Source organism: Penicillium digitatum, chromosome 2 (assembly GCF_016767815.1).
Source record: "Penicillium digitatum chromosome 2, complete sequence".
Taxonomy (NCBI): Eukaryota; Fungi; Ascomycota; class Eurotiomycetes; order Eurotiales; family Aspergillaceae; genus Penicillium; species Penicillium digitatum.
The window spans coordinates 3,977,953-3,998,258 of record NC_089385.1 but is presented as its reverse complement, the minus strand read 5'-3'; the positions used below and the strand labels follow the sequence as shown (position 1 = coordinate 3,998,258).

The 20,306-nt window shown below is 49.1% G+C and overlaps 8 protein-coding genes across 8 annotated transcripts; 3 read left to right on the top strand and 5 right to left on the bottom strand.

Annotated features, from left to right (window-relative positions):
- Positions 1–307: 307 nt before the first annotated feature.
- Pdw03_7428 (uncharacterized protein) lies at positions 308–1,746 on the bottom strand (the record flags this gene model as incomplete). Its single annotated transcript, XM_014678418.2, has 4 exons — positions 308–337; positions 403–826; positions 1,036–1,060; positions 1,641–1,746. The coding sequence occupies 4 exons, from the start codon at positions 1,744–1,746 to the stop codon at positions 308–310; spliced, it is 585 nt and encodes a 194-aa protein (XP_014533904.2).
- A 3,444-nt stretch (positions 1,747–5,190) lies between these two features.
- On the bottom strand, positions 5,191–6,095 carry Pdw03_7427 (Endosomal cargo receptor (Erp3), putative; the record flags this gene model as incomplete). The annotated part of the gene is made up of 4 exons (XM_014678419.1): positions 5,191–5,201; positions 5,295–5,574; positions 5,643–5,831; positions 5,949–6,095. 4 exons carry the CDS (start codon positions 6,093–6,095, stop codon positions 5,191–5,193), a joined length of 627 nt encoding a protein of 208 aa, XP_014533905.1.
- Positions 6,096–6,431: 336 nt separating this feature from the next.
- Pdw03_7426 (Ubiquitin carboxyl-terminal hydrolase) lies at positions 6,432–10,417 on the bottom strand (the record flags this gene model as incomplete). The annotated part of the gene is made up of 11 exons (XM_014678420.2): positions 6,432–6,541; positions 6,604–7,039; positions 7,096–8,222; positions 8,281–9,208; positions 9,269–9,298; positions 9,350–9,377; positions 9,431–9,620; positions 9,680–9,837; positions 9,913–10,057; positions 10,224–10,344; positions 10,409–10,417. 11 exons carry the CDS (start codon positions 10,415–10,417, stop codon positions 6,432–6,434), a joined length of 3,282 nt encoding a protein of 1,093 aa, XP_014533906.2.
- Positions 10,418–11,348: 931 nt separating this feature from the next.
- Positions 11,349–12,883, top strand: Pdw03_7425 (Pyruvate dehydrogenase kinase, putative; the record flags this gene model as incomplete). Its single annotated transcript, XM_066101655.1, has 5 exons — positions 11,349–11,357; positions 11,422–11,501; positions 11,563–11,682; positions 11,754–12,036; positions 12,092–12,883. The coding sequence occupies 5 exons, from the start codon at positions 11,349–11,351 to the stop codon at positions 12,881–12,883; spliced, it is 1,284 nt and encodes a 427-aa protein (XP_065956738.1).
- Positions 12,884–13,275: 392 nt separating this feature from the next.
- Positions 13,276–13,764, top strand: Pdw03_7424 (Stress response RCI peptide, putative; the record flags this gene model as incomplete). Its single annotated transcript, XM_014678422.1, has 3 exons — positions 13,276–13,324; positions 13,449–13,524; positions 13,590–13,764. The coding sequence occupies 3 exons, from the start codon at positions 13,276–13,278 to the stop codon at positions 13,762–13,764; spliced, it is 300 nt and encodes a 99-aa protein (XP_014533908.1).
- Positions 13,765–14,092: 328 nt separating this feature from the next.
- Positions 14,093–14,996, bottom strand: Pdw03_7423 (Microsomal signal peptidase subunit (Gp23), putative; the record flags this gene model as incomplete). Its single annotated transcript, XM_014678423.1, has 2 exons — positions 14,093–14,741; positions 14,851–14,996. The coding sequence occupies 2 exons, from the start codon at positions 14,994–14,996 to the stop codon at positions 14,093–14,095; spliced, it is 795 nt and encodes a 264-aa protein (XP_014533909.1).
- A 303-nt stretch (positions 14,997–15,299) lies between these two features.
- Pdw03_7422 (Disease resistance protein Aig2, putative) lies at positions 15,300–15,944 on the top strand (the record flags this gene model as incomplete). The annotated part of the gene is made up of 2 exons (XM_014678424.1): positions 15,300–15,327; positions 15,376–15,944. 2 exons carry the CDS (start codon positions 15,300–15,302, stop codon positions 15,942–15,944), a joined length of 597 nt encoding a protein of 198 aa, XP_014533910.1.
- Positions 15,945–16,274: 330 nt separating this feature from the next.
- On the bottom strand, positions 16,275–20,306 carry Pdw03_7421 (Peptidase C48, SUMO/Sentrin/Ubl1; the record flags this gene model as incomplete). Its single annotated transcript, XM_066101654.1, has 6 exons — positions 16,275–18,255; positions 18,312–19,429; positions 19,487–19,547; positions 19,622–19,714; positions 19,790–19,896; positions 20,076–20,306. 6 exons carry the CDS (start codon positions 20,304–20,306, stop codon positions 16,275–16,277), a joined length of 3,591 nt encoding a protein of 1,196 aa, XP_065956737.1.

Genomic DNA, 20,306 nt, shown 5'->3' with positions numbered 1-20,306 from the left:
CCCCGGAGAAAGGACGCTGAGGATCAATCGGTATCCTGAAAATGCTATGCAAAAGTAAAAAAAATGGGTAGAGAGGGGTTGGGAAAAGCGAAGGACCATTTCATAGGTGACCCCGACGAGACGAGGTCATGTAGAAATCAAACCCCCAAAGAAAAAACACATGCGACACATCGCTTGAAAGCAGGCACGCTCTCCCGCGCGAATAAAACTCCGCAGAAAGTTCTGCATCTCGGTAGCTATTGACAGGAAGTCCACACGAGTATGGGTGTCTCTATCGAGCCATCCTCGCCAATGCTAGGTAATGGTACTAGACCACAGTGTTGGTGGAGAAGGACCACTGAAAAGACTTTTGTTAGCTATCTTGTACGTGGAAGCCATCACCATGAAATAGAACATGCATACATTGATACAGGGCAAATCCCTAATATCCAGCTGCCTTGGCGTCGGCGGTCTCGCGGCTACTGAGGTTGTGCTCAGCAGAGTGACCAGCACTGCTGGCAGACGTGAAAGACGCAGTAGCCTGTCGAGACAGATTGCTGCCGCTTGAGGCGCTGCTCCGACCACTCTTGCCGCTGCTCTGGCTCTGACGGCGAGGGTCGTCCGCGTCAACAAAGGAAGACATTTGGCGCTGGGTGTACTGCAGCATGGAGCGGTTGTAGTCCTCCAGCGAGGCGCGAGAGGGATCCAGCGACCGGTAAGAATCGACCAACGTCTCATTAGCCATGTTTTCCACACCACCTGCGTCTGGGAACATGGAGTTGAGGTTTTCCGTTGGCTGTATTTGAGCGGAGTGAGCCATGGTAGAATGGGGGGAAAATATAAAGATCTTCAGTTGAATCGGTCAGTTGAATTTTCAGGACTATGGATCAGGAAACGCTAAGAGTGCTGGGCAATAGTGTCGTTGTGGGTGTGGCATAGGGATGAGGCTGATGGGTGGGACGATCAACGTGGAGTGGTGGTTGGGCTGTGGGTGCTGTGGGTGCCGTGGGGGGTCCAGATGGTATCGTTAGCCCAGTCAATTCAACAGTTTCTTACCTGTGATATTGAATTGTTTCACAATCTAACTACTTTGACTGGTTATGTAGGATAGTAATGATACCGAGGGTCGTGGGTAGGCAAGATGATGTGTCGTTGCGCTAAGTCGGTGGAAGTCCAACAGTATGTTGTCCGGGCCAAGAATACAAAATGGTAAGGGAAATTGCTATGGGGCAGACTCAGGAGTTAAGACATATAATTTAGAGGAACGAAGGACAATTAGATTCAATTTGCGAGGAAGAATATATATAAAGACATGGCTCCACAAGGAACATGAAATCACATCGGTGGTGAACGAGCAAAGGCACCCAACTTCGCAACCTATGATAGGCCAATAAGCTGCATAACTGCTCCTTCCAAGGGAAACACACGAGATCTCTACCGATTACACCGGGCGGAATACAGTGACATAATTGGTCGAAAGGGGGTGGGATAGTGGGGGGGGGTGTCTTTTCTCCTAGGCGACATCATAAGAAGCATCATAAACCCCAGCCCTCAGTACTTTGTCTTTGCAAGTGACCATCGTCAACCTATTGGGTACATCGTAGAGCACAGTGTGGGGTCAAATCATCATTAGCGGACGTTATGAACAAAGTAATACCCACATGTGCAAGGAGACTGGTGAACTCCGGGAGCGATATCATCAGTTACTTCTCCCGTGGATTGGTCAGGGTACTCCGATGAGGTCACTGGGAGAATGTCAATGACCATTGAGAGCCGAAGGCGTTTTTGTGATCGGCATAACTACAGTCCGATCCCCTGCAGATCTTTGCCTGACGTCTACAAGACAAATCATAATTGAATTGTCATGGGCTTTGAGGGGCGAGGTTCTTGTCGCACTTGCTGTCGTTGCGGGAATAGAATGTTCTCGGGAAGGAGAATGTGGACATCGCGGGTGGAGACCCAGTGGAGGAGAATGATAAACGCGCTGTGACAAAGTCAATTGAGGTCTGGTTCGAATATATGTAGTGAGAGAGGCCTGGATAATGGATAGATTGAATGATTCAATCTAAACCGAAAGTCAGCTTAATACGCATATTGAACAATGTTATTAATAGCACAGATGGCCGAAAGCAGTAAATGCGCCTGCAGCACAAGACAAAAAAAAAGGCTGTGCAGTATCTGAGGCTCAGGTCGAATGGAGCTATGCCGTCATAACCCGAGGCATCGGGTCGAGCAATCGATTTGGTGTGATTCGACCATCGACCGTCAAATAGTTACCGACAATCACCGGGCATGGAAATGGTCAACGAAGTCAAAAAGTCACTTGAGATTGAATATCAAAAGTGGAACATCTGCGAAAGATGAGCTTGAAGCCGAAACAGCCTGGTACATCGTATCAGAGACATGGAGGCTTGCAGCCACAGTGGAGACACAGTTGCGGATGAAGGTTTAATTGGATTTTAGACTGTTTTCATTCGCTGTAGAATCATCTGAAATTGACAAAATAGGAAGAAATGGAGATGTGTGGAGATGAGCTATGTAACTGATGATTTCCTTTGCACAATCTTGGCGTTCATGCCTGAGGCATAGAACACCTGACGTCAGTCAGCCCTCATAGCCCTCATCTTCAAATGATGCTGTGCAGTACAAACTGACTTTGAAAAGTATCTTGACTGCAGCGCTATTCGATTTTTTCGATAGTTACAAATTCGCCTCGTCCCCAACAGATGAGTCCCAGGCATAGGCATGGTACTAGAACCTGGAGATCCCATTATCCATAGAGTCTAACCATATAATCTATCGCAAGCTGCCCAAGCCGTGTTCCGATTTATGTAAAGTGAGATCGTTCCATTACAATGGACCACAATCCTGTTTCTAGAGGGAAAAGAGATTGGTCTGGGTGATCTGTACGACGTATGGGAGCCAGTGACAAGGCTGTTTGTATCGAAGAAACGGGGGCACTTTGTAGGACGGTTGCCATCCATGAACCCTGGACGGAGGTTGATGCCAGCGGGGGGGAGGGGGGCAAATCATTGCGGGATCGGCAAGCACCGAAGATATCAGAGCGATTCCTCTACAATTTCCCTCCACATGTTCATTTTGCTCTACTTGAAGAGGCCACATTACATTGTACCACAACCTTAGAGTGAGATACAAATGCCAGCGGGAGCTCATATCCATCGTTTAGGATATGTCATTTAGGTTAAGCACAGCAACTTCAGACGAGCGTTTGAAATACAATCTAGAATGTCGATTGCAGTCATGATCGGCCACATAATTTTGAACCAGATCGAGTTATCGAGGAAGAATCAGTCTTATCAGTTGGCACCAGTCTAGAACAAAGTTAGTCAAACAGTGAGCTTATCATATCTATCACATCACAAATATGCAGAATAGAGAACATCTTCTCAAACATGTTCTCACCAGGTTGGTGGAGAGTACTCATTGGCCATCAAAGTTGACTCAAATTGGATGTGATGTCGTCAGCAGGAACTTGTGGAGAACAACAATGCAGTCTGATGAAGTTTGTATCATAGCTTTGCTCCGCCTGACGAGTTTGATCCCAGATATGACAGCATGCGAATGTGTACATATGTTGTATCAACAGCTGAATGTGTCAATAACATACTCCGTAGATATTGTCGCAAGGTACACTTGCAGATCTTTCTCTCCCTATCAAGTGTCATTGAATGAGTCTTCACGGTCCACTTTCTTTATTAATCCATTCCATCTCGTGCCTAGTCTGAAGTCCTGAACCACACATGACCCACTGGTCATATTAAGCCGTAGACTGCCCTAGATCAAAAACAACACACACGTTGCACGTCTCGGTACTGCGTGTCGATCAATTGAAACAGTAGATACCTGAGATTGACAATTCCCAACGCTTATTAAATGGTCTCACACAGCAGCCTCTGGCGGCGACCCCTACGATGTTTTGCAGGCCAAAGGAACACAAAGGAATTCGATGTGCCTGTGTTGGACATCGTAGCGAGCAGACGATATCACTGGAAGCAATTCAATTGCATGGAGCCGATTCTCACCGGCATTTCCTCACGTCATAGGCACTTGCCCTATGCTCCTGGGCATACAGTGACAATCCCGTCTCCACACACTTGACATTGTCTGTGGATTTGGCTGTGCGTTCTGGACCCCAGCGAGAAGTGAAAGCCCTGTTTTGGACCAGAGATCGGTCTCGATAGTACTAGTTACAACGTTGCACCTTAGCTGGGCAGTATTCGACATGCTAGCGTCCATCGGTGCATCTGAGCTTGTCGTGTTGACCATTTTTACCGTCATCATATACGGAGAAGACAACGTCGGACTGACGTGCGAAACCGGTTCAAAACCGATCAATATGTGAGCTTTCGCCTCTGCTCTGCGCTCTGGTCGCAACGATGTGGTACGCCATTCCACATATTAATATCCAAATACTGTTGGGATGCTATCCTACGCAAAGAAACAGGTTCCGTATCTGCGAGCATTGAGTGCCCGATTCCCCCGGCTGTGAGCTCATCTGGAGTGATAGGTGTCGGTAGAGGCGAGAGGCGTGAAAACGGGTCCAGTACAACATCGACTCGCTTTTTCATCATCTCGACTCAAGAAAAGACCATCCAGGTTCCCTGATTGTAACTTTCGTTTGAACGTAAACTGGTTCTACCCCTGCGAATATTCATGCAGCATGCAGCAACGATCGCCGTCGCCTCCCCGGCTGCGCTGGGGTCTAGTGCTTATTGATGTTGTTCAGCGATAGACCACCTGAACTCCTTTTTTTAGAATGTCCTTCAACGGAAACCGGTTTTGTCTCTGCTAGCATAGATGATAGAGATTCGGCCGTACAACGTATACTGTCGGGCAACTCGAGGACATGCTTTGCCAATGTATTTTGATCCTGTCGATATGTCAATCCATCTTTCCTTGGTGGGTTCAGATCCCCCTACCTAGTAAAACATGGTAGACCTCCGGCTTGGAAGCCGACTTGAAGCTAAGTTGGTCTGTAAACCATACGTGCATCGCTATTACTTTCCTTTGGCGTGCCATGCTATCAACGGGCCACCACGGTGTGTCAATTACCAATACCGAATACATTTCCCATTTTTAGTACAGACAGACAAGAGGCTCAAAGATTGTGAAACAGTAGTGACTAGGCTAACACGCAAAATATAGAATGGAGTAAAATGCATCATGTTATTGTTTATGCTCATGCTCACATCACACGTAACCTGTTTGAAATAAATGTTATTATGAATCCACCAAATAGGACAGACAGCAGCGGCAAAAAAGTCCGGATAAATATAGGGAACAAGTGAACATACCTTTCCGTGCACCCTGGAAGAAGAAGCGCACAACAAAGACTTGCAACGCAGCCATGGAAACCATCATCAAAGACTCAATAACACTGAAGTTGAAGATACGACGCTCGGTACTACGCACAGTACTAAAGTTGCGGTTTTCGCGTGTGCGGAAGTACTTCTGGTTGCGGGAAATGGTAGAGAGTTGCGCAGAGAGCTTGTAGATAGACTCCTCCAGGTTCGAGGTTTGCTCGGGGCTAGCGCCCTGGCGGGAAGGCAGTTGGGCACGCTGTTCATTCTCAACCTAATGTTTCAATGGCTCGATTAGCATTTGTTGACCGCTTCCTTGAGTCAAAGGAAATGGGAGCATACGGCAATCTCAAAGTCGACCATCTTCTCGGCGAACGTGGACATCTCGTTGTTGAAGCAAAAAGTGTATTCGCCCACGCTCTGCGCCGTGAAGACAAAGTCACCCTGGCGCTCCTTTGTGCCGTCTAGAACGATCTTGCCGCCCGGTGCGGTGACGGTGTAGTCGACATCGAACGAACCACCGGATTGGACCTGTATTGTATAAGATCAGCGTTAGGAACCACCACGTTATTTTTTTTAGCTCAACAAGTAGAAAAAAAAAACATCACGGAGTGAAGATATAATAGCTGGAAAATCAATTGGACGTACCGCGAAGTAGAAGGCTACTTTGGCGTTGGCCTCCTCAACCTTTGTGAAGAAGCATGCTTTCTCATTCGCCTGGAGTCTGTAGGTGAGGGCGGTTGCGGTGACGGATGAGACCAGGGAGGCCAGGCCGGCGAAAAGAGCGAACCGCATGGTGAGAAAGATATACCGGGAGGGGACCGTTGAACTAGGGGATGATATCCGCGTCAGGAGATGGCGTTCTGGCCAACTTTGTCTTCCGCTGTTTGATTTGTTTGCATTCATCTAAACATACTGCATTGCCCCACGAGTCTAACATAAGGTATTGAACAATCCGCACTCATGACATAGACGGAGTTGTCTTCTACTTCGGCTGGTTACATAAAATAGTACGGAAAAAAAGAGAAAGGCATGATCATCGCATCAGGGTGTCGCTGCTCATGTACCGGATTGCAGCATACAGCCCTCCATCAACTCATAACCCCCCAGCGCCATGACTTTAACAGTTGTTTAACGAATCGAGAATCCATCACTCTTGCCCCAGAAACTGCGGCTCTTGTTGGGATGATCAAGACCCAGGAAGTCGTCCGCACCAGCCGCTATATCTGACAAGATATCACCTGAGTGGGGTTAGTCAGTCCGAGAGAAAGTCTTACTATGGGATCGAAGGAACGGCACTCACCATCTTCGAGATACTTGGGGTTAGAGAAAGATGCCCGGGGGACCACAGCGAACTTGATCTTCTCGAAGTTTTTGCCCTTGATCTGTGTGCGGGCGGAAAGGCGTTTCTTTGTCTCCGCAAAGAGTTCACCGGGCTTTACAACAAACTTGAAGGGGATTCCGTGAGTCCGGTTTGGTTCGCGGTCGAAGCTGAACACGCTAATGATGCGGTCCTCGGCGTTCAACTTGGATTCCTCCGATGGAATCTTTTCGGCGTAGAGTGTGGCGTACTCGTTAATAGCAGCAACGTTTTGCTCTTCCCGAAGCTCTTTGTAGACCTTTCCACTGTGTGTTTCGGCAACCCGAATCGACTCATCGCCAAGTTCCAACTTCTGCTGCAACGCAGCTAGAATATCTGCCACGGTGCCGCTACGGGAAACCAGAACCTCAACAATCTCCTACTTGAATGTTAGCCAAACCCCAGTGTCATTAATACGGAATGTTGAACACCAACCTCCTTGGTAATGCCATCAGGGAGCCATGTCACTTTGAAGCACTTCTTACTCTCATAGTCACTCAAGCTCATATCCAGAATCTCATAGTACAAAGCGTCTGCCCGGTGCATGGTGTATCCGTATGCGCCATATTGACCGTTTAGAATTTGTGAGAGATTTTGATTGATGCTTCGCTTCAGGAAAGGCTTGGCCTTGCCAGTACTGGCCATCACAGGTGCGAATCGAAGGTGAGTCTCGTCCACCTTGAGGTGCTCACCAACCTTCTTGGCGAACTGGTCATAAGTCATCTTGCGGCTGAGTGTCAAGTAGAAAGTCTCCCCTTCATTGGTCTTGATAGGGGCAAATTGAACTTCCATGCGGTTCAAAAGGTAATCGTAGAATTGCCGAGCGTCTGTGTAAAGCGCTGAAGGTGGCAGTTCGGACTCCTTGATTGCGCGCTGGAAGGTAATGATGTCGCCATTTTGAATTTCAGATTGCTGGAAAGTCTGCTTAGGTTTCATAAGGTCGATCATGGTATGTTTGATCTCCTCGAACAGCATGAACTCTGTACCGGCAGGCCAATCCATCTTGGAAAGAACTGTCGGGGCCAGCTCGCTCACCTTCTGGCTCTTGTGAACGTAGACAGAGCAAACACCAGTCAAGGTCTGGGCTGTGATGTCAAAGTTCTTGAGGAAAATGAGAATTGAGTCACTATCGGGCCACAAAGTAGATTTTCCGTCTGCGCCGGTCGGTGCCACCTCCATCCATAATCGCAAGAGCTGGCCCTTAGTGCCGTATTTGTTGTATGCCTCTTCAACAGTCATCTCTGGGTCGCTGATCACCTGATCGGGTCGGGTTGTCTTGTTCTGACGATTGACCATGACCCAGAATCGAATGGCTTCTGGTTTGAGATCTCGTTCTTCGGCGATTTCCTGTGCAAATTCCCTGACCTTCTTTGCCCGAAGGATCTTGTATGACGTAAGAAGCGCCGGGTCGTCCGCTGGAAGGTCATTGCTGGTCAGGTCAAAGCCGTGGTGGTTTCGGAATGCATCCTCATTGAGGACGCCGACATTCATGTAAAGGTGGGCTTCTTCTCTCTCTTTTTTCCGACGCAACATCTCCACCCGGTCCTCAGACATACGCTTCTCTATACCATAATTAGCCAACCGTTCAAGTCTCCAAAGAACAAGAATCTCTTGACATACCAATGTGAGAGGGCACATCATCCTTTGTGACCGGTAATAGTACATTATCCTGTCTCGTCTTCCGGACGTAAACCAACATGTAGGCATTGTTTGTGCGGATAGCGGACCGGCCTCCAGTCGCTCCGTTTGTGCGCTGCTGGGAGTCTCCGTAGTTCTCGTCTAGGACTTCTTTGTCGGTAGCTCGGTTGACTCGGTCATCGTCAAAGCGATACCAGTGACCATCCTTGGTGGGCTTGAGGAATGCATAATAATGTCCTGCATCGAGGTTACCGCTGTGGACGAGAACACCATGCAATTGGTAAACCCAGGACTCCGACTTATCGGCGCTCTCGGAAAGGTAAGGAGCCGCATCGAACTCCATTGGGAACGTATGATAATCGTTGACTTTGGCCATCATGTCGAGGTTGAGGTCGTACTCGAAACGTTTGAGGTGAAGATGAAGAACGGGAGGGAAGCTCTCGAAGATGACACCCTTTTTGGCGTCCTGCAGACCGTATGGCTGCCCAGCTTCATACTTGTTCTCCCCCTCCAGCGTCTCAACTTGAATGTAATCCCTGAAGCTGTCGTCTAAGGTCTTGTTGCCTCGAACATTGAGTTGAATATCCCAGAAGTCTTCCACACGGGAAGACTCGTAATCGACATTGATGCAAGAAATATATGTTTTGGTTTTTCCGACGAACAGATCAGGTAGAACTTTTTCTGCAACCGTGCCTTTCATTTTGTGCTCCAGTCTTTCCATGAGCTTTCGTGAGAGCTCCTGTACATCTTGCTGTTCAAAGATCTGGCTGGATTGCCAGCCAAAAGATGCGGTGAGTTCGGTTGTGGAAACGGCAACGTCGTTGGTCTGCAGGTTGTAAAACAGTCTCTGGAGGGCCCACGCGCTGTTCTCCCGGGAAGCTTCCTGGTCAGTCGGTATTTGATAGACGGCCTAAAAATTTTCGTCAGTTTCAATAGTTCGGAGAGTAATGGAAGACTCTGTCCCCCGTACCTTGCGGAAAGCATTTGTGAAATAGAGCGACTGCAAAAGTGAGTTCAAGTAGCATGTAGCTCCTTGATTCCTCAATCCTACCATTCCAGTCTCCTTCTTCGAGTCGTAACTACAAAAGAGGAAGTTAGCTTCGCTCGGTCAAGCCTCCGAAAGAGAACACACTTTTGGAAACTGTGCCACAAGACACCTGTAGGATCTTTCACTACGCGAACATAGGCCGTCACAAATGCCTCATCGTCCTGTACCAATGGGACAGATTTCCCCTCCCACGCGTGGCTGAACAGACCTTTGAGGTCAGAGAACCGAGTAAAGCCCCAATCCCCTTCCTCCGCAGTGAAACGGTGGGTTGCAACTAAAATCTAACTTAGCAATTTTTTTTTCTAGCAATTCGTCGAGACACTTTTATCTTACCGTGATGTGTGTAAATAGAAGGATCGTTCACATTCGATAACACCAGGGCGAACTGCACACAAGCGTACCAGTTCTCTGGGGGTCCACCCTCCCATGCATGTTCGAGGTAAAACGAAGCGAATTCGGTCTGGTTACCGTACGGAAAGAAGAGAATGCGCCTATTCTCGAGTTAGATCCAATGACCGCACATAGCCATAAGGCCAAATCCAGGCAAAGAGTTTTCAGGCACCCACCATGGGGAGCCACCGCATCGGAAGATGGGTCCGTGTGACTTGCGCTCCATCTTCCGCCAGTCTGACAAGCGCCATGTATTGTAGACCTCGTCTAGGGTTTCGAGATCCGGGTTTTGGGGGAGGACCTTTGCCATCATCGCCGCGTCTATGTCCATCGAAACTCTTGATTAGCAACCACTCAGTACCACCAAGCAAACAGGGAGTGCGTTTCTCGAGGACAATCTCATTTAGGTGCCATGCTTTGTCTAGGTAACCTAACAAATTGGCCTGCTGCTTGTGGTTCGGCGAGGAAGAAGCAACAAAGAACATACGGTCATCTGCGGTCGGTGCAGACTCAGGCTCGTCGGATCCCGACCGGGAAACGACGACGACATCAGTCTTTTCGGCAGGGTAGTGATCATAATCATCGACAAGCATGTCGTTCTCCGCGAGCTGGTAGAACAGAGTTAGGTCCAATGACGACACTAGCGAGGGGCACGGTCGGGGGATCTCTCACGTTTTCCATCGCGGAAAGCGCCTTCCCGTCCCGGAAGGCGTCAGAGTTTGTAGTTTAGAAAAGTTGGGTGAATGAAAAGACAGATTGTTGAAAAGAATTACACTGTAGGGCTGGTGGTGGAGGAAATTAGTCTGAACCCGCAAAATAATAAGGGCCGGAGCTAGCGGTGGCGGAGCCTCGAGGGCTCGGCAGTCATAGTGTTGGATGTTGGATGTTGGTGAGATTTATCTTTGATTGGACGTTTATTTTTGGAGTTCATGTAGCTTTTCATTGAGCATTGACGTCTCTCTCACTCTCTCTCTCTTTGAATTGAAATTAGGAGTTTTCTCAATTGACAGTGCGTTTTAATGTCTGCAGGAGTGCCTAGGTGTGGAGTTTGTGAAGAAAGCCCTGTTTTATACCAGTCTGATTTACAACGATGTAGACAGATATATAGACTTGTATGCATGCTTCAGTTCTGCAAGCCAAATCGATGTATCCCTTTGCGTGCTCTCAAACTTGAAACTTCTTCAAATAGCCCTCATATGATCCAAAGGGCCAGCCGATACATTAGCCTTAAGTCCATGCGATTGGCCTCAGATCCGAGGCAATTTCAGACCAAAGTCCAAATCGTATGACATGAAAAGATGTAGCCTTTGGACAATGTATAAATAGAGACCGCTTGGAGATGTACAAAGGTCCATTTCACAAATCAAATCTTTTCCCGCCTTTTACTGCCGTTTAAATATATGAACCTGAAGCAGGCGGCCAGAATGTCCATATAATAAGAACCCAAAGACCCCAAAGGCCCCCCCCCCAAAATGTCTCAAGGCCACACAAGAGAGAGCAAAACAAAACCTGCAGGTACAAGCTGTGTGTTGATGTCACATGCTTGGCTCACCGCCCGGAAACCCCAAACTCTCGGAGTCACAACTACGCGCACAGGATAGTGAGCACTCATATGGTCTTGGTACGTCTTGAATGAGTGTGCATGGAGCACAATGAGGATGTCTTATATAGCTAGAAACTGGCAGCTCCTTCGGTTTCCCTCGAAACGCTTCTATTCTGGAGCACACAGCCCGCCGCCATGGCGGCCAGTTTCTGCAGTGGATGAGTATGGATGACCCACGTTCCCAAAGCTTTAAATAGAGATATTGACTACGATGTTCTGGTAGGTGGGTGGAACACGCTATTCGACCGATCAGTCTTCGCCAACTGACCTTCTTTGGTCGTACCTTGACCGAACCACGACTCATCAGTTCTGCAAACTACGTGCGAACTGAGCTACCTACTCGGTAAGTTGAGAGACAATCTGCAGAACCAGGGGATTAAAAGGCAAACTAATCTGATCCTGGTCATTGGACAGCCTTGCGCATCGTTTGCGAGACATTCAACAGCTGCCATATGTAGTGGTTGCCAACCCCCATCTCAGCCTTGTATACGAACTGTACTACAAAGCATTTGAGCGGGCTCGGGTGGTTCCTGAGATCCGGACCCTGGAAGATAATGACCGTTTTTGTGACATCCTGAAGGAAATGCTACAAGAGCATCTGGTTGCGATTCCAAACCTGGCAATGGGAGTGCTGGAATGTCGCAATCTCGCTCCAGCGGACGAGATGGACCGGTTGATGAACACACTTTTGCGAGCGGTATGTAAGGTCGACCTCCGGTCTGCCTCCTAGCTGATAAGTATCTCCTCGTTAGCGAATCTCTCGCCGAGTCATCGCAGAGCAACACCTAGCTCTGACCGAAACCTTCAACTCGCCATGGCATTTCCCCGATTCCCACGACCGAACCGACATGAACGCAGATTTTGTGGGTGAAGTGTTCCTAAAATGCAAGGCGAAAGAGGTAGTTGAGGGATGCGGGAAGGTCGCACAAGATTTGATGCGGAAGATATCAGGGTCGACCCAAATCCCCGCGATTACCGTCAAGGGCCATGCCGACGCGACCTTCCCATATATCTTGAGCCACTTGGAATATATCATCGGAGAACTACTCCGAAACTCAGTCCAGGCAGTGATGGAAAAATACCAGCATTCAACCCAACCCCCACCCCCCATTGAAGTGCTCGTGTGCGAGACCCCGCAGCATGTGATCATGCGCATATCTGATCAAGGAGGTGGAATCCCTCGCGAGATCCTGCCTTATTTGTGGTCCTTCAGCAAGGGTCCTCGCACGCAATCCCGACTGGAAAATCTTGGTCAGGTCCCTGCAATGGCGGCGACGATGCAAGAACTGCAAGTGTCACAAGACCGTAAACACACCGATTGGGATTCATACCATGAAGGATCCCTGGACACATTGACATCACGACCGCCCAATCTCCGTCTAGGAATGGGCCTCCCCATGAGCCGAGTCTATGCTGAATATTGGGCAGGCAGTTTAGAATTGCACAGTCTGGAAGGATATGGAGTGGATGCATTTCTGCAGATCTCGAAGCTTGGTAACAAGAACGAGCAGGTCACAACTCGGGCGGCGATTGATGCGGTGTAAGATATTGATACTGGGAATATTACAGGGAAATCTATTCCCCGTACATCTATATCTCATTCACGTCCGTCCAACGTCCCTGCCCGTCAATTGTACTTGCTGTCTATGTACACAGACACCAGCCACATTCCGATGGTGGCATGTGGCGGTACCAACTCGGAATGACGTCATGATCTGTTCCAGCAAATCAGCTTCACAGCTGCCTCAGCCCTACCAGTTCCATTTTGAGTCCCAATCGTGACGTCGTGGCCAAGATCAAGATGAAACACCTGAACTCTCCAGTGAATGACAACATTCCTATCAAAATCTCCATCCTTCTCTCTTTTTTTGGTCACCGATTTCAAACTTCGATCTGCCAATCCTGAATAACACCGCATACATCAAACACTGCAATCATGGCTGGCACTTGCTCGACGCTTTGTCTGATCATAATCACCATTTTCAGTAAGTAAACACTCTGCTGCCTGAACATAAGCGCCAAAAAAAATACACCCCATACAGTGATCTCCAGGTCGCCCCTCATCTATCAAGCTATTCCACCAGAATGATCCACTAACCACCCAAATAGTCCCTCCTCTTGGCGTCTTCATGATTGCAGGCTGCGGAGTTGACTTCTGGATCAACGTCCTGCTCACAGTTCTCGGGTGAGTGTAATACTAGCCATCCATGCTTCCATCACATTCGAAAACTAACCCGCAATATCTCTCAGCTACTTCCCCGGACATATTCATGCATTCTATTTGGAATACGTCTATTATGATCGTCGCGATCGCGACCCATTGACTCGTGCCTCTCAACGGCCTGCACCCGGCGTCTACTCCGATCGCATCCAAAATGGAGGCCATCGTCATGCACCCGCAGACGTTAATTACGGTACCATGTGATTTTTTTTTTCGATGAATCCGAACACCTTTGTTCGACAAGCTTGACCCCGTCTACCCACGGTCGGCATTCTCTTGTGACTTTGAACCTAAGCGAGTCTCTACCTCTGCTGTATCCATAGCGTCGATCCTTGTTCTACTTGGGGTACAACTGGACCCTTATGAGTCGATAACTAAATGAGAAGGATGGTTTCCTTTCTCCAATGTCGATGCCTTTCATAATTATAATTTCCCAAATGCAACTATAGGAGGTGAGCATCCTAGAAGATCCCAGAAGTAAACAATAGAAAAGGTAGATCCCATTTCCTATCTGAACAGACCCAACTAAAGCCTATACACTCGCCTTCTTCTCCAGCTTCTCCGCCTCCTTAGCTCTCTTCTCCGCAGCAGCCTTCTTATTATCCTTCACCTCCGGGAAATCAAAAGGCTCACTGCTAACAATTGTTCCGCCAGTCCGGGGCGCAGCACCGGTACCAGGCGCCCAGAACAAAGCCCCAACCCAAGGCTGAACATTCCATCCGACATGAAGGGTGACATTCTGACGCTGGGCCAGACGACCAGTAATATCACTGATCTGATACTTACCCTTCTGGCCACGCAGTCTCAGAACACCGGGCGCAAGAGCCTCCTTCTTACTCTTCGCCGCCTTAGCCGACTTAGCATGACGCTTAGCATTCCTCTTCGCAGCAGACACAGCCTCAGAGGTAACTGTCGCGGGAAGAAGCGCAAGGACCTGGTCTTTGAGGACATCCCACGAATACGGCGACGGGGTCGCGGGGATTATAGTGTCCCAGATGATGGACTCCGAGGCTCGGACTTGTGAGCCGGGCTTATCGGAGGAGGAATAGGTAGCGTATACGTAGACAAAGAGCTGTTTTGTGTTCCAGTTGAAGAGAGGGCTCAGGTCAGCGTCTAGGTCGAAGCGGAGCTGGGCGTATTCTTCGCGTTTGGTGGAGTAGTAGTGCGGTCGGCCTTTGACGCTGTTATACAAGACATGAGGTTTTAGTAAATTGGGCCATTCGGTTGTTTTTTTTGCTCTCTCGAGAGTATAGGGTTGGAGGGGGAATGTAAATCGCGATTTCGACTTACACCTGCACGTTCTTCAGCTGCACTGAGGCATTGGTCTCGTCTGCTGGGAATAAGAGGACCGAAACGGCTGCCAGTGCGCTGATGACCAGCACGACTGTAGTGAAGAAACCGAATACGGACTGGATGCGGGTCAAGGATGAATGCATGGTGTGTTCGGGGTCGAATTGAGAAGATGAAGCCAGCTGGGCCTGTTTGGATGTTTGGGTCTTATCGATAAGCGGCATCTATAAACCGGCCGGGGCTGTCATCTCCGCATAGACAACTCTGATCGGTTCATTCTGATCTCTTTCTTTTTGGATTTTCTTAACACCCTATGCTTCTGCTGTATTCATATCTATATATCAACGTCAAGTCCATATCCATAGAATTCATTATCTCGGACTCCCATCCAACCCTCACGCAACAAGCTTGGAACCAACCCACCCAGCCAAATTCCCACACCAACCACAATGGGCGACCACGTACTCTTCTTCTACGGTAGGTCCCTCTTGGATCAACGCAAACCCCAAACTAAAACTCGACCAGGAACCCTCATGGCGCCTCAAATCCTGCACAAAGTAATCCACGGCCAGGAGAACCCAGAACCCTGGCAAAAAGCCATGCTCCGCTTCCAACCCGCCATTCTACATGGCTATCGCCGACATCGCGTGCAGAATGCCGATTACCCAGGTATTGTGGCAGTTCCAGATCTAGCCCCCGAAACGGAAAAGCCAGCTGCGCCGAACATCAGCGCTGGGACATCAGTCGTGGGAACTCTCGTGTCGGGACTGACTGACGGCGATGTTCACCGGCTGGATAGGTTTGAGGGCTCTGAGTATGAGAAGAGACCGGTTATTGTGCGCACCCTGCGGGAAGTTCGTGGTGGTGATAGCAGTCATGTTGGCGAGGGAGCTACTGCTAAAAACCAGCTGCGCGAAATGCCGAATGCGACGGGTGCTGAGAGTGCTGATGAGGGGGAGGGGGTTTCGGCTGTGGCTTATGTATATACAGCTGGGAAGGATATGCTTGAGGATACGGAGTGGGATTTTGAGTCGTTCAAGAGGGATAAGATGGCGTGGTGGGTTGGGATTGGGGCGGATGAGAGTAAGTGGTAGCTTGATCATGCGTGTCTAGATATGTGTAGTTATTTTTGGATTGGAGACTTTGCCGGGAAAAACAATTAAATTCGTGTAGCGATGCGGACGATGGTATCTGATGCTAAGACAGTAAAGACACGAAGTTAAACACCATTTTTCTCTCATCGAACGCCGAGGCAGGGCTATGCGCTGGACATGCCGTAACGCACACGAGTTAAAACGCTAAAACAGTGAACATATTTGATTCATGAAGTGGATGATCAGTTCCGGTCCAGCCGGTGCTGTGGTCGGATATCAAGATTGTGATTATCTTAGACAAATGGAGTTGTATCACGTGGATGAACAGAGTCATCTCTTTCGCGAAGGGCCTTGGGGGCTTTGTTTCCTTCGTTCTTTTCTTGTAGGGGGCGGCGTGCCTGGCACTTTGGGCTCTTCCTGGCTACCGGGTACCTGGATGATGGGTTCTTCCTTCGGTGGAGCAACATGGTGAGTCTGCGGCTTCGTATCGGTAGGTGGGTTGGAGGTTGCTTTGTGTGATTTCGGGAGGGTTTCGGTAGGTAAGAGATGCATCTGGTCCACGGTTGAATCTCCACTTGAGTCTTCAATCTTTGAAAAGGCAGTCTTTGCAGGGTCTTTTGGACGATCAGTTTCGTGCTGGGACTCAGGTACCACATCGACATCCGCATGTTCCGCCTGACAAGGAAGGGGTGGACCAAGCAGGAATGAAACGAGTTGTCTGGCTGCCATAACAGGCTCATCGGCTTGCCGCTGTTCCTCATACAGCTCGTCCAGAAACTTGCCAAGACGGTATCGCAAGAGACCAGAGCCTAGTGGAGGCCAGTCATTATTAGAATTCATACTGCGCTGTAGTACCTTCGTGATGAACCAATCAGGGCTTTGAATAAACTTCTCCAAGTAGGCCAGTAGATAAAGCCCACAGTCCCAGAAATTGGGCTGAAGAGGGATGTCACGAGCTCGCATGCCCTTGACGTCGGTCGGGTCGGGTTCCACGCCACGTTTAGACACCGCTTCGCGGCAGATGTACTCGCGTAGGATTTTGATGGTGGGGGAGCGAGGCATGTCGAGGGAGTCAAACGTGATGATCGTTGTTTGGTTGGGATCCAACTTCAATCCGGTTCTCTTCTTCTTGGATTTGTTTGTCGGTAGGGACGCTGCGGCCTGGTCTTGGGCGAGCTTTTGGGCTGCGAATTTGGAGAGATTTGGGGATGGAAGCGAATTCTCGCCGGGTGTGGACTGCTCTGAGTTCTTCCTATCCGGGATCCCATGCTCATCCGCCTCAAGCTGGAGGGAAGCAAGGTCTTTCCTGGTTTCAGACCCCTTTCGAATATCACGAGGTTGTCTGGCTTTGTTGGAAGCGTTGGGCTCTGAATTTGACTTTGTTTCCGGCTCGGGCGTTTCTTCAATTTCCTGGATCTCACTCTCAGACGCATTGGATGATTCTTTCTGTAGAGTCGGTGTTTGAACCCGTTCTACGCCGTCGACGGAACCAAGAGGCAAACTTGGCAAGTTGCAAATGATTGCAACGTACCAATGCGCATTCTCATTGATAGGGACGACGATATAATCATAACTGAAGAGATCGACGCTCCGAGTCCACTTCTCTACACCACCGTAGTTGATCCCACGATCACCCCGTGGGGTGTTGGTGAGAGTCGCAAAGAAGTAGGTATTGAAAAAGTAGATTCGATTGGCAGCCTCTTTGTTGGTGCGTTCGAGGTGGTCCTGAAGGAAACGCATGTAGAGGGCGATCAGGTTATCGTTCAGAAAGTCGTCTCGAAGTAGTCGTTCACGATCGCCGAGGGTAACCTCAGCCTTCTTTTTTCCATTTCGCGGATATACCAATGGTTTCTTCCATTTGTGCAGGAAAGAATCATCTCTGAGAAGTGAGTTCGAGTGGGCTTCCGATGCATTGTCTCCATTGGACGAGTCGGGCTTACTAGCGACACAGCGGGCAGAGGACCGGGTCTCGCGTTCCAGTGGGTTGGCGGTAGATCGAATATCAACTTCAGTATCTGGATTAAGAAGTCGTGAATTTTGTTGCTCTTTGGCAGACGTTCCAGAGTCGGTGATGCCGTTTCCATATTTTCCCTTTTCCTGAGCAACACGTTTGATCTCACGTAAGTTCACATTGTTGACTTCACCATGATCGTCTCTCAAGGATTTTGAAAGTTTGGGTCGTCGTGAGGGAGTTGGAGAGTGCGCAGGACCAGGATCTTCCACCAGGTCATCAAGAACCCGCTTCTTGGGCAATTTGTTTTCCTGTGGGAACTGCTTTTCGTATTTTAAAAACGCCTTGTCCATCCATTTCCTATTTCGACGTTAGTGAACTGCGAACGCATCTTAAAGATAGCCAACAGCACCTACATCTCTTTAGAAGGACGATGGGCGTTGTCATTGCCTTGCTTCAACACTTCCACAAATTGGAGCTTTTCATCAGTAGTCCAAAACTCCACGTCGAGCTGGTCATCTGCTTGGACGGAACTTTGCAACATTTTGATTCTCACTTTCCTACTGGGAGGCTCTCCGATGAAGATCTGACGAATTTGTTGAAATGGGATAGATATCGTGTTGCCCTGGCCGAGTACATCCTCACGAAGTTCAAGACCTTCCATGTTAGAATAGATTGGAACATATTCCATCTTGTTACAAGATTTGCCGAAGGAGCCGGTTCGGAAGTATCGCGATAGGTGTTTCTTATCGGAATTCTTTTGAGAGACTTTGGGCTTCTTTGTAGCTGGTGATGGCGGCGCAAATTCCGGGGTTCGGGCATCGGACGGGGAGCGTTTTCGAGTCGGTGGTTCCGTGTAAATTCCTGGTTTGGATGGGCGAGTGGTCTGGAGTTGTGTTCCTGAGAAAGATCTCGGTACTTGATGTGTGGTGATGCCGCCCTGAAGCTCATCTGGACTTTCCCTGCCGTTGACAGGACGATGAATGCTCGCAGAAGGAACTGCAGTGCGGTTCCGACCAGCTCTCTTTGGTCCGGCCTCAATGTTCCCAATCACAATAGCCTCAGAAGTCTGGCTTGCTCTGCCATTGGGCTGATACAGCCGGGGAGCTTTAGATCTCGCCTGATCACGCCGTTGCTGCGCTGCTGTCTCGGTGAATCTTTCATCGCGAGAGCCAGCTGAAGAGATTTGACCATGTTGAGGGTGAATAGAGCTATGCGCTAATCTGACGCCAGTCTCTGCATCCATAAAACCTTCATGTCGGTTGCGATGTGTTGAATTTCGTTGGGACACAAAGGGCGTGGGGTCCTGTTCAAGCCGATCCGTGGCCGAATTTGCTGGGGCCGTAAGGTCGACGGTTTCGCTGGTTTCACTTTGGCGCTGCATCTTGGTAGGCCGACTCGACTCTTCAAAATCATCCTCAAAGTGGTGCGACTTCCTCCGTGAAATTTGTTGATTTGATCCGTAGGAACGGACCGGCCCGCTGCTTCGGGCATTCTGTGAAAGTTTGTCCTTGGGGGAGAACGCGAAGTTGGACTGTGACCGAGGATCAGATGAGATGTCATTGTCATGGACGTTAAGACTAGTATTTACCCCTGGTTTCTTGTTCCTAGAATGAAATGCTCCGGGCTTTATCCTGACAGCGTTCGAGTCACTGTCGAGCCAAAAACAAAAGAAGCAGGTTAGCAGCAACATCTCGAGTAACTAAACAACGGTTGTTGAACATACGGATATCTGGCACCAAGCAAACGAGCCTCATCTTGCCGATTCTGGGAATCCTTCTGTTGGTCTTTGTTCAACATCTGCAACGAATAACCCTGCCTGAGAATGGGTGGGGTTGTCAGCTTTTGCCTGCCAGCAGGGAAGCGCTGTAGGTTCCGATGGGACATCTCTCACCGAGTAATGGAACTGAGAAAATGGTGGGAGAAACGTGGGCACAAAGGTTCGTCTGCGGTTGTGGATCCAGTTGGGGACGAAAAAGTATCGACATAACTATGAACAGCCTGATAGCAGCAATTAGTCCAAATTCGAATCTTTGTGCATAGCTTGCAACCAGAAAAAAGGCATAGCGGAGAGATAAGTATCCAAGGCGAGACGATTGTGCAGGGTTGATTCGAAAAGCAATGTGGACGGCCAAAGAGCAAATATCGGCGGACCGCGTATGGAGACACGATATACACACCGTTGGAAAAGGAACGATCCCCGTGTTTGGGGGAGAGGCGGTTTCGGTCAGGTTGATTTCGTCAGATAGCAGAGCAAAAGGATTGCGACCAGATCCAGCTGACCGAGAACGAGGAGGGGTTGAGGGCGGTGGTTGAGCCCGTTCAATAGCAGATCGTTGGTCTTCGGTCTCGCGTTGGCGTCGCGGTGACAAATTAGAGAAGAGATCAACTAGGTTTTTAAACACAGGCAT